Genomic DNA, 12,914 nt, shown 5'->3' on the forward strand with positions numbered 1-12,914 from the left:
GGCGGGCCCCTGCCGCAAAACGGCGGGAAGCCGGGACTGGGAAGAAGGGAGGTGTTTGGTTTAAGTTTACCTCTGGAAGAAAGGCTATTAAGGCAACTGTTTATCTTATTTTTTTTCCCCTCAGTGCCCAAATTAGTGCTCAGAAGTTAATGTTAATTGGTAATTCAGAAAATGTTAGATGAACTAAGGGAATAATCGTAAAAATATTAGGGTAGTATTTTGTAATTGTCCGTGTGCCCTTCTCAGGTCGCTTTTTTAAAGGGAAAAATCAGAAATACGAGAGGTCAAGTGACAGTGAAGTGCTCGAACAGCTGTACTGTTACGAAGAAAATGTCACTCGGCCTTAACTGGGAAGTGAGCTGAGGAGCTCAGAGTATTTTATGTCCTTGTTTCACATGATTAAATAGCTGCTTTTAAGTCTGCTCATTTGGGCTTTTACGACCAGCTTTTCTTTTTTTAACGCAAATTCATTGTTGCAGCTTACGGTTAAAGACTAGTTACCACTGAGGGCTTATCCAGCAAAAATAGCACCGTGCCGTCATTAATTGTCCGCTCAGCCACATCATTGAGATTCATGCTTCTGCAGTCACGTTTCCCATTTTGCACGGGATTATACCTTAAATAACCTGTGATTTAGTTTAGTGTGGGAGGGCTGGCTGATTTTTCAGGCCAAGTCTACCCACGAAGGCTTTTTTTCCCAGGAAAGGAGCATTAGTTTGAGGCAGTGAAACCTGCCCTCGTGCGACGCGATGATGTGGCCCTGAAGTGTGTGTGTGTGTGCATGGTGGTGGAGAGTTTATTATGTTTTTGCTAGTACAGATTATCTTCTTTAGGGATTTGATGGGAACTTCACAGACCACCTTTTGTTTGGGTAAAGTACACAGACAGTGACAGATCTTCTCTGATAGCAAGTATTTCCTAGGAAAACAGTTACTGAAGCACTTCTTTTGGGTTTTTGGTTTTTTTCTTTCCCCACCAGTGTAAGAGTAGTGTCTTTAGATCTCTGCTGGTTTAGCTTTCATATTCATTTTACAATATCGATATAGTCAAACTGAGCTGGATTCTTTTGGCTTTCATTGAAAAGTGCTGCTAGAATTTTCTTTAGCCTAGCTTTAACTTAGAAAAACACTCCCAAGTTCATACAGAAGCGCCAGGAGCATATTAGTATCTACATTGTCTATTGTCCATTTCCTATCTGTGTCTTCTAGGTACGCTTTTGAAGTACAGACCACACAGATTTTATAAGCCTTGCAGAATATACTTTCCTAGAAGGTTTCATGTGACTTTTAGTTTTTGTTTTTGCTAATCTCCAGCGACTGTTATAGAAATAAAATATTGGAAAACTTAGAAGAATGAAGATGTATGGTTCTTCCATCTAAAAAAAGAAATACTGATTAGACATGAAATGTGTAGGATACTCTTTGTAATCGTAAATAAACCAATAGCAACAGATAAGCAGTTTTTCAGAACTGTTGAAACATAATATTTACCTTTCTGAAAAGTATTCCTTCATAACAAATTTCTGTATGCGATCCACTTGGCAGCAGTTCAACTGCATGTTTAATATATGAAGTGTTCTTAAATACTTCTGGCACGTTTGTCTACAGGTGGACTTAGAAAGGCATCAGGCACTCCTTGTCAACCTAAACTGATTATTGTTCGCTTTGCATCCTCACTGTTATTCTTTTAAAAGCCACAGAATATGCAGTTTCTATAAAGAAATTGTGCGCTTCTAAAGGGAACACAGAAAATGGGTAACTTGGTGCTGTAGGCTTAGTGATGTGGGAGTCTGTTTGTTGGAGTGAGGTTTTCTGAAAGGGGAAGCAGTAATTATGGAAGTTTCAACATCAGAAATAATGATTTGGATCACGTGAAGGAGAAATGGTTCATTGTTAATATTTGCTTAATACAATTTCCTGTTATTCATATGCTATACTATGCTATTTGCATGCCGGAAATACATATTCTTTACCTTGAAGTCAGAGAGAAACACTGGTAGGAAAGAATCACTGCTATGAGTTGTCTTTGTTCAAGAAGAAGAGTTTGAAAAATAAGGTGATGGATCATTCAGCAAAAAGAGTAGCATGAAGCGGAAAAGATTCTGTCAGAGATGAGGGGAAAAATGCATATGTGAAGATCAGCATCAGTGACAGCTTCTTGAGACTGGGCAGTGATTTTCTGTGACTAGTGTGGGAAAACAGAAAGTGGCAGTTACATGGAACCCAAAAGCTACAAAGTTGGTTTCAGTATGATAGAAGTTCAGATGCTTAATCCCTTAGATTTACTATCTTCAAAGGCTGTTTTAATTACATCTTAAGATGCAACTAGTAATTGTTGCTGTAATTTTTTTTCTAGGTGCTTGATGGATAAGAACTTCGTAAGAATTGGAAAATGGTTCATAAGACCATATGACAAGGATGAGAAGCCTGTTAATAAAAGGTAAGGTGATGTATATGTTAAGTACTGTTCCTGTCATTCGTGTATATGACATGATGGTAATTTGATGCTGCAACTTGGTTTTAGATTTTCCACTTCTTTTACCATGTAACAAGTAAAAACACAGATTCTATTTGTTCATGTCAGTTATACATAGAAAACAGTTAAGTAATTTTTCAGGTCTTGTTATGATAAGGTAAGAAGGTGATGTTGGTATTTACCCCTTAGCTCCACAGAACTATCACTTTTTGAAGTATATGTTTATTTTGAGTACTTTCTGCCTGTTTCTCTCATTATACAACAGAAGTCCAGATAGTTGTAACAAACATTTGGATTTTTGAACGCTTAACCCTGACTTGACGTTTCAAGCAGTCAGCTAAGTAGTAGATTTACGTATTTATTTTCTTTAAAGATACCAGCCTTGATATCCAGCTTTCACTGATGAGGCAGACTGACAAATCAGACCTATATGCCTGATTAACGCACTTTCTCGGCAGCATAACCATGGAAAAGGGTTGGCTGGCTGCACTTGCTCATTGCTATTTCCTCTCCTAGCTCTAAAGGTTACAATGTTCTCAGATCTTCTGGTACTTGCATTTATAGTCATCCGCTAAACAAGTTCTGTCAAAAATAATCTGAGTTAAGCTGAAACACAGATTTTCTAACGGGAATCATTTTGACAGAACTGGGTTAGGAAGTGACTAAACATGCAGTTATGCCGGAAGATTTGAAGGTAATGAGCGAGTGGAGATGAAGTGGGGTGGCAACTTCTTCATCCAGCATAGCTACAGTCACCACAGCATGTGATGGCAGCTGTAGGTACAGGTGGAAATCAGTCAGCAGATCACACGTACCTTCTCCCTCTCATCGTGCTATCTCACTGCGTTGTCTTACAGCAGTTACAGTGCAATACTGCAAACGGTTGGCTTCATTCTGTAACAGACCTTGTGGTAACCAGGTGCTTCCAAAGAGCAGCTGTTTTTAAGATAGAGCGTGCTAATTAAACATGGATTAGTCTCCTTTCTAACAACAGAAAGCATTAACTTAGGATTGGGGCCATCTCCTTTTCTATGATTTCCTCTTTGTAGACTTACACTGTGTATGTGCAGCATGTAATTTCACATCCATCTAACGAAAGAAGCCATGGAAAGGTCCATTTTTTTTCCATGCCTTTCTCTGTCCTGGCTGTACGGAACCAATTTCCTCCCTCGTGTTTTCTCTGTAGCTTTTCTGATCACACCAAGATGTAGTTTAGTTTTCTGGAAGATTAATTCCCCAAAGTGACATAAGAAATGGGATCTTTTCCAGCTTTTGGAAAAGGGAAACAGCTTCTTTCAGAAAGCTATTTGTTTTATCAGCTTTAGTGGAGCCTTAGTGCTCAGGTTAAATGTATTTGTGAGTCTCATGTTTGTTCCTGGTGTGTATCAATTTAAGAACTGAAGCATCTGATACAGTTGATAGTGTCTCTTAAAAACAGCAGCCAGACTGGGATGGAGGGTGTCATTACTTTAGAATTCTGGCAGATGAGTAGGTCCTGTGTCATAGTTACATGTGTGGAACACCAAATGACTCACACAATGAGGTGATCAGTGCAGGATGATTACATTTGTAAATAGTATGCACATAGAAAACTGGTCTGGCACATATTACAAAATATTTGCACTTCAATTGTATCTAAAGTATTCCTGTATATAGTATAAACTCAGATTTTTATAGAGAATTTCAGAGTTGAGTGGTACACACTTGTTTGGATGATGATGATGTTGGGAGTTGTTGGTTTGTTTGTTTTTATTCACAAAGTACTTGACCCTGTGGATCCTATTGGTATACACCATTTTTAAAGCATTTGTGTAGCAATAATAACTATAGCCTAATTTAAGAGAGGCCCTGTGTTATTTCATGTTGTTAATTTTTCTGCTGTAAATATATCATTGGAGGTAACTACTCTCGCTGAAAGAGGGTAAAGTCAGCTGTGGACAGTAGCAGCAAACAGCGGGAGGCTTTGGGGACTAATTTGTCCAGACATTTTTTATTTAATGTTTTAAGCTTTCTTTCTCAGAATATCACAGCAAGCTGTCTTTGTCTAAATTAAGTGATTCACATTTCATATAAATTGTTTGTGAAACTCTTGCTTTAAATGGGCACTTGCTGTACAGAGAGCAAGGAGGAGCAGTCATGGGACTAAGAGGCCAATTCTGAGTGTAGGTATTTTAGCACTGTGGGTAATGCCTTCATAACAAAAAAGGTGATATTTAAAAAAACCAACACAGTAGCCAAATCCATGTTAGTGTGTAAAATGCTAGAAATAAGTTGCATGTATGTGCCATGATTAGGTTGAAGTGTGAAAACTGGTAATCCCTGTTGAAAATGTGTGCACCCAAATGTGTCCCCTTGAATGAGGAAAGAGAGAGAAATCTCTGTTTAAACCCTCCTTGAATGGAGAAAAACTGAGCAGGTGTTACTCTGGCAAAGAAGTACAAGTGTTTCCAAAGTCTGCTTTTATACTGGAGGCAAAGTTAGTCATCTCAAATTTCCAACATCCTAAGTTACTAGCTTCACTTGAGGAATATACTGAGAAGTCTTGGACTGGATGTAAATAAACAGAGAAGGATTTAAAACTCCTGTGTCTGGCTCTCGAGGAGTAAATTCATTCAGGGCTTGTGAGTTTTGTGAATGGCGTTAAAGGAGAGGGGTGGGGGGGTCTGTGATTTTAGAATGAAGTCAGAGGTGAAGCGGAGCATGGCAGTGGCCGTGACCTAGTTAGTCCTGAGACCTGAAAAGGAGGTCTAAGAACAATAGCTGAGCTTCAGAGGCAGGGTGAGAAACCGTACCCACGATGAGCTGTTCTCGCCTTTTTGGGGGGAGTGAAGGAACAGCAGAGGGAGTTACCGACAGACCCGTGTACCGTTTTGTTTTGCTTACAGTGTGAACCAGATGCTTTTGACAGAAAATTTAGCACAGAACTTGTGGGTTTTCTTTCCCAAGTATCTTTAATATTGTGTGTCACTCTCTAAATAATTCTTCATGTTTTATTGTCTGTTCTACAGCAGTGTTCCCAGTACTCCACACTGCTGTGTAGTTGGAAATTGGTGTGGGGGGAATCAGTTTGTTTTGAACTGTATGAGCAATTTAAAAGAAGTTGTTAGCTGTTTTTAATTTGCTTAAAGGTAAAGAACATGAGAAAAGAAAACATGTTGCTTTTTGTAGTTTAAATAACTGATAGGTCATCACCTCTTCCAAAAGATTGTTAGAGGATTTTTTTAGCCTTCTGAAGAAAAAAAGAAGTTCCATCAGTGAAATACCTTGAAGTAGAGTTTGTTTATTTCTTTGTTGCTAGATGAGAAGACTGAAAGGTAGGAATGGTGTCTAGAGAGCCCCGTTTCCCTCTGTGTGCTTGGAATATTTTGGGGGGAGAGACAGAATTACAGTTAGGCTGCAAAGAAATATATTTCTTTCTGTTTCCAAACAGATTTCTGTTTGTTACTGTCCCATAAAACAGTTGATTATGACAATGTCATGTGATGCTCATAGAATGTAGAAAGTTGGGAATTGTGAGTGCATGGGCTGTATCTTTATACAGTCTCCTAAGCATTCACCTGTCAACTCTAATCCCTGGTAATTAATGGTAACTGGCTGATCCTGCATGTGCAGTTCACTGCAGTGCAGTGAGAATGTCTCAATTTAAAACTAGAGGGGTTTATTTTCTTGAATTTGAAAAAAATAGCCTGTATAAATTTTTTAATCTGCCAATTTGTGTACTCGTATTTTAACTATGCTTTAAAAAGATAAGTGATATGATTCCGTGTTTCTTGAAAATGGTGTGTAGTGATACTATATATGTGTGGTGTTACCAACTAACACTATCCAAAGACTTGGAAGGACTTGGAAGGAAAAAAAATAAAAATCAGTCTGATGTAGTTTCGAATAATGTGTGCCTATTTCTGATTTGTCAGAATAAATCTGATAGAAAATACTGAGTGATAAGAGATACTGTGTATTTTTCAGAAATTCTACCTAACTTTAACAATTCAATACTTTTTCCTACACCTGTAAAAAGAACTTTTCTATTTCAGTTTAAGAGGCTTAGTTCCCAGAAGTGTATTCAGTTTTTGAGGTTTAAATTCTGAAATTTTATGTTCATCTGGGCTGAAACCTACTTACGGTTTCAGCAAAATCATACACCAAGCTAGTGTATTTTATCTGTGATTCGTTGGGGTTTTTTTGGTAATTATATTTTCTTTTGTTTTGTGTTTCTTTGGTTTTGGTTTTTTTATTTGGTGATCCTTTGTGTATGCTAAAGCTGACTTAATTCTAACCTATTCTGAAATACTGGCTAGTGCACCCAATGGAATACTTTAGCAGAAGAAATAGATATGTAGATTATAAAATAAGTATTCTCATATACATTTTTAGCCAAAGCTGCTGTCATTTGTATTGATATGATATTCTTATATATCATATGTCATACATATTTATATATAAATGTGTTTTATATAATTATATGTGAGTGTATGAATCAAATACCATTAATAAATATACTGTACTTTTATACTTTTTAGGCAAGAGACAGTAAAACGTTATTCACAACTGAAGGTTACTTAAGTGTACTCCTAAGATAGTTTGGGAAAATGCTATTCAAGCACTACCATTTTAATTGCCTGTATCCACAGTAGGTAATAGTTGCTGGTAATCTGGGGTTACTTTGTGTCATGTTCCGAGAACCTTGTATGTAAAATTCTTGATTGAAAATGTTAGCACACTGTGCAGGAAAACAAAAATTGGACTGAAGGTCTTGATATTCATGTGCTTTATGACCAAATTAACTTTCTAGATAAGCTGTAAATTAAGGTCTTCTGTATGCAGTTGTCTGATGTTTTTCATTTTATAATGAAAATAATAAACCAGCATTTTCTGAAAGATAAGAACTCTCGCCGAGCATAGTGTAACATTTGCAGTGAGTATATTAATTAGATGACCCAGTTTGCGTTGCCTGGGCACAGCTCTGCGTTTCGGTGTGTAGCTACAGCCGTTACTTTTTGTTAATGTCCTTCAGCAAACGGATCGGGGAGCTGGCCTGGTGTGCTTGTGGCACCTATCGCTGAGGACTCTTCTCTTGATAATGACCCAACCTCTTCATCTTCCTTTCCTGAGTTAGGAGCATTAAAAAGACAGGGGCAAAGCAACCTTGGCTCTTGCCAGTCAAAATAAAATCCTGGGAACAATAGAAGGGCTGCCTGAGTGGGGTTATTGGTGAGATGTCACTGAAGCGGTGCTTCCACTGTTGCTGCCCCTACCCGCTTCGGCTGATTCTTGTGATCCTGCGGAGTATCCTTGCCCAGCTGTTTGCTAATAAAACTGGAGGGATGTTGATCGATGTGCCATTGGTTGTCCAGTCCCGGGATGGTTTGCGTTTTGTTGACAGACGTGAGTTTGGAGTTCTTTCTTTGCAGATATGCCCTTGTCTTGATAATGGGGGTTATATTACTGCAGTGACCTCTTTGTATGGGTGCGGCATTTTCTCAGTCCCTCAAAGGGACTGCTGCTAATGGAATTTGTGGTGGTGTTGGCACTGTGTGTATTGCAGTGTCTGTGTGTCTCTGGTAGCCGTGGGTCCCTCGTTTCATACAGAAATTCCAAGCCGTGGGCGGGCTGGTATGAGGCAGGAAGGTATGCGGCAAAAGCTGGTAAACTGGCCTGGCAGAATCTTGTAAAAGGATGTTTGTAAGCTCCAGTTGTGTGGCTCCTAGTGAGCTTTGAACACAGAAGGAAGATACTGCTGGTGAACATCTGCCAGTTCGAAATGAGTTATTAGGGGAATTCTTATCCCTTTCTGTCTTGAGAATGAGCCAAAAATACTGTCTAGCCCCCTGCCTTTAAAGACAGGCTCTTTTCCTGAGCCGTATGTGAGCTGGTAGAACTACTCAAGGTGCTGTCACAGAGTATCATGGAGCTTTCAAAAGTCTGATTTTGGTGATGTGCCTGAGACTTCGGATTGCTTTTTTCCTTCTGAAGTACTCCGAATCTGTCTATTTTCAGCATATGTTTTAACTCCTGTTTCTTTGTTGGGTTCTGAGGAAGCTGGGGGATGTGGTATGTGTGTGTTGGGATATGTGTGTTTCCATGTGCAGCCGGTTACACGGTTTGGGTCACCTCTCTCACCATTTTGAGCAAAACTTCTGTGAGTTTTGGCGTATAATGTAGATCAGATATCTAAAATTTTTAAGTCAGGGATCATTTTAGTAATTTAGAGAATATAAATGATCAAATATTATAAAAGCTGCTGTTGTCATCTTTAACCTTGGGCTTTTGTAAAGCCCTCTCTTGTAGTTATTGTTTCCTGGAAACATTTATTATATATACAAATAATTATGTATCTATATATGTAACATTACAGCAATGCCTATATATTCCAAATATTTGCATTATTCAAGGGAATTGAGTTACTATGTTATTTTTTTGTTTTGTAAATGTTTTAAAAGATAGTTACTCAAGCAGTTGCAATATTTTGGACTGGGAGTGTACAAATTATAAGTAATTCGAGTAAATCACAGTTGCGCATTGCTGTTGTCTGTTTCTCTTCTTTGTGCTTGTTTATACTTATGTAGTTTAGAAGTGACTTGGTATGTTCATTAAGTGGTTTTGGATACAGTTATGTCATATAGTTGAACTTCCATAATTGTATATGAAGCCTGGCTTAATCAGGACTTGGTGAGCAATTAGTGAAGTCCCACTAATGTTTAAGCTCCTTTTCTCATTATACGATCACTATTGGCAGTGTATGTAAAGGATAAACCAAGTGCCCCTGATGTGCTGTTAATTAGATTTGTCAGGACTCCCAGTTGCACTGTCTGCCAAACACAAGTGTTGTCACTTACTGTATCAGTAATGAATTGACTTAAGGGCTTTTGTAGATATTTAGAGGGCCTTAGCTTTGAATAGTTAAATTTGTTGCAGCTGTAATTGTAGTCACAGCAGTAGCTCTGTGTACTGTATTGTGACAGCCTCGAAAACCTAGAGATACCAGCTTTCTAAAATTTCTGAAAATCAAGCTAGAGTTTGTGCTTAAACTGATTTAAAATCCTTGTAGGCGGTATGTGGTCTTTAGAGTTCTGTAAAAACAGTGGCACTAGAGGATTTGTTTTCAATCCAGTTCAGAAGTAAATGCGCTTCCTCGTATTCCCAAATACAGTTGGTGCCTAAAGCCAAAAAAATTTCTTCAATCCCTCTCCAAAAACAGGAGAGAAAAATTCAGTTGAAAGCAGTTCCTTTAAATTATTTCAGTCAACAATAATACCTTTTTCATTTATTTTTCTCATGCTTTTATACCACTTGAAAATAACTTGATCTTAAAATACAGCTTTGTTCTGGAAGTGTATTTGCTGAGACTTATGTTCACTTAAAATATTTTTGCTAACTCTTTTTTCCTGAAGACTCAGACTAGCATGAAATTGTACTGCGATGTGTTTGATTGTGGTTTTTTGCTTTTAGCCAGTACAGAACCATTTCATTCTTGGTTGATCTGTCTGCTAGCATACCTTCAAACATGAATGCCATTTGTGCGATCCTGTTCATTTTAACTGTTTGAAATCATGATTTCAGACTCTTTTTTTTTTTCCCTCCTGTCCCCCAAATCTTTATTTCCAGGTCCTTATCTTCCTATTAATCAGGTTTGATTGCATATGTCATTAGTGGATGCTCTGACTTCAGGCTGTAGCAGGTAGCATGCCAGCACAATGTTCTGTATGTCTCAGTAGTTTGTAGAACGGGTATTTGAAAATATTGCAGACTAATGTCATCTTTGTGCAATACCACACTATCCATTAGGCACTGAGCAATCTGGTTGCTAGTTTAAGAAATTGTGAGATGATGTGATATGAATGAACCATTCTGTGACAGATATATCAAAAAAGTTATGGAAATGCTTATTTTTAAAAGATAATTGGCTGAAATCATTTATAAAGAAGAAAAAGCTGAATTCATCTTCTGGATGGTTTAGCTTATTAAATTTTTAGATTCAGGGTAATAACACAGTTTTTAAGTATCTTGCCTTCAGTATTAATTTACTACTAATTTAAATGATGGCAAACTTGAATGAACACTTCATATATTTTATATAATCCAAGTAAGGCTATATAAACCAATTCTCTGTGTAGGACTAGTAACAGAAACAAACTTACGTTCTTCTGTGTAGTGACGAACCAGTGAGCTGTAGGCCATCTTTTTCACGACTAAAAGGAACATTGCAGAGGATCACTCTGCTGATGTACAGCAATTAGAGTAGATCCATCTTAAAATGTATCATCATTGATGATCTTGATTAGCTTCAGTTTATTTGGTAACGGAGTAAAGCAAAATAAATTGTAAAGTATGGCTCCAGTCATCGTTGAAAGTACAGAAGTAATGTGTGCTGAGGTTTTTGAGTGAGTTCTTCTCACTTTTCTCCCCTCTGTTTGCTTCTGAGGGTTTGTTCTTTTCTCCCAGATAATCACTGTAACCAAACTCTGTTCTGACCTCAGTACTACTTATTTTTAAACCTGTCTAGAACAGGAGGAGCTGCAGTTAGAGCAGTTATGTCTGCTGGTACAGAGTTTGATTAGTAAAGCATATTAAGAAGCCACTGGTTTGTTATTTTTGGATGCTCTCTTTGAGTGCATTGTAGCAAGAAGTATTGCCTAGTGGCTAGGCTTTAACGTTTCATCTTTGAGAAATCTCATATTGGAAAAAGTCTAGCTATTTCATTGAAAAGAATGGGGCAGGATGGGGTAAGGGAGGAAGAGGTTCTAGCAACAAGTGTGTGCTCAAGTGTTGCCTGCACAAGATGAAATGTTGAGTAATTTTGCCCTTTGAGGGTAAAACTTAGGAAAAAAGCCTCCTGTCCTCCTACTTGGAGTTGTACAGTACACCTTGTTCCTTCAGTCTGAACTTCAGGCAAGTTATATCTGATCTGAGGCAGGGCTCAGTCACAAATGCAGGGCAACTTTCAAGGGCTCTTAGTTTGACAGGGAACTGACTTTCTATATTTTGAGTGTGTACTCTTGTGAAGCTGAGAAATCCTGGATGAGCAAATACTGGATAAAATGTTGAAGAAAAACTTGGAGCCACTTGCTGTGGTTGGGTCTGAGCTGACTAGATTCACTTTAGATTGGAAATATCCACTTGTATGGCACTCTTGCTTCTACCTTAAAGTGTAGGCAGGCCTTTTTTTCACATAGTCGTAAAAGGCAGTTTATTTATGTTTTCTTTCTGAAAAGTCAGTAAAATAAAAAAATGTCACTAATAAATCAGACTGCATATAGTCTCTCTGGACTTTACCCTGGTAATAAAGCTAAGACTGAGTATTTACTAAGGAGTGGACCTTTTATCCAGGTGCCCAACAAAGAGCTCATCTCCTCCAATATTGACAGAGTAATCTTCTTTACCAATAGTGCGCTTCATACTGCCATCTACTGACGTCACATTTTGTCCGTGCAGCAGGGCATCAAATCATGGCTCGCCTCTGTGGTAAAATGCGTGGTCCAAACTGCTTTCTTTATGATTATACCTTTGCAGATTGGCCATTATAATACTTAGATGGGGCTGCTTTTCTTCAGGATTAAAGTACTAGTTTCAGATTAGTTTATGTTTGTTACAAGACTTTACATTAGGAAAAATACACTCTAAATCTTGAAACTGTGTTTGTGTAGAATTACTTCAGTTGGTAATTTGGTCAGGGTTCACATCTACCCAGGGGGAATTGCAGATGAAGTATACTCTGATCTCAAATCACTCGTGGCCACACACCTTGGTGGCGTGTAAGAAAAGCATCACGGGATTTAGCAGCATCTATGTGAACCACTTCCATGTGTGACTTGCAAGATATTTTTCTTCCTATGTGAGTGGACTTCTCACTTTTCTCTCCACCCTTTTTTACTGGCTTGTTGTTCAAGTTTTCTGTGGATTTCTGAGAACCAGTTCAGATTTGGACTGAAAAGCGGTGTTCTTAAGGTATATTGTATAATGATTGCCATCATTAAGCTTTGCAGTGATACCAGAATATTTGGGAAAATCGGAAGTCTCATGTAGAACATTTGCCCTCCCTTGATTTTGTTAGCAGTTTGAATGTCATGCTGACAGTTCTTTCGGAATTTCCTCCCTGGGCATTCCATGAGAAGTGAGAGCCCCCACCTTGCAGGTAGTTTGTGAATCATTCGAGGGCTTCCAAAATACAGATTTGCGACACGACATGGGAGAATGAGAGACTAATCCTAATGGCTGCTTGGACTGTAGGCATGACAGGACTGGTAGCAGAAGCTTCTTAAAAAGGACAAGATGGTAATTCGGGGTAGATTGAATTTCGCACCAGAGAAGGGAATTTCTGGTTGTCTTTGAGGAGAGCAAGCTGCAAAAATTACTGTGAGGGATCTCGTTTCTTTTTAATATCTTCATGTTACCAGCTGTTAAAGACAGGGAGAACTGCAAGTTTTGTTTGATGATGATAT

At 38.3% G+C, this 12,914-nt stretch overlaps 1 protein-coding gene across 1 annotated transcript in view; it reads left to right on the plus strand.

The window, feature by feature from the left end:
* Positions 1-2,355: 2,355 nt before the first annotated feature.
* Positions 2,356-12,914, plus strand: part of MED13L (mediator complex subunit 13-like) — a gene marked incomplete at its 5' end in the record, with an annotated part of 89,307 nt that continues 78,748 nt past the window's right edge. The window contains 1 exon segment of the mRNA XM_009867868.1: positions 2,356-2,439. Coding sequence (XP_009866170.1) covers positions 2,356-2,439 — 84 coding nt within the window.

This window comes from Apaloderma vittatum, unplaced genomic scaffold (assembly GCF_000703405.1).
Source record: "Apaloderma vittatum isolate BGI_N311 unplaced genomic scaffold, ASM70340v1 scaffold10024, whole genome shotgun sequence".
Taxonomy (NCBI): domain Eukaryota; kingdom Metazoa; phylum Chordata; class Aves; order Trogoniformes; family Trogonidae; genus Apaloderma; species Apaloderma vittatum.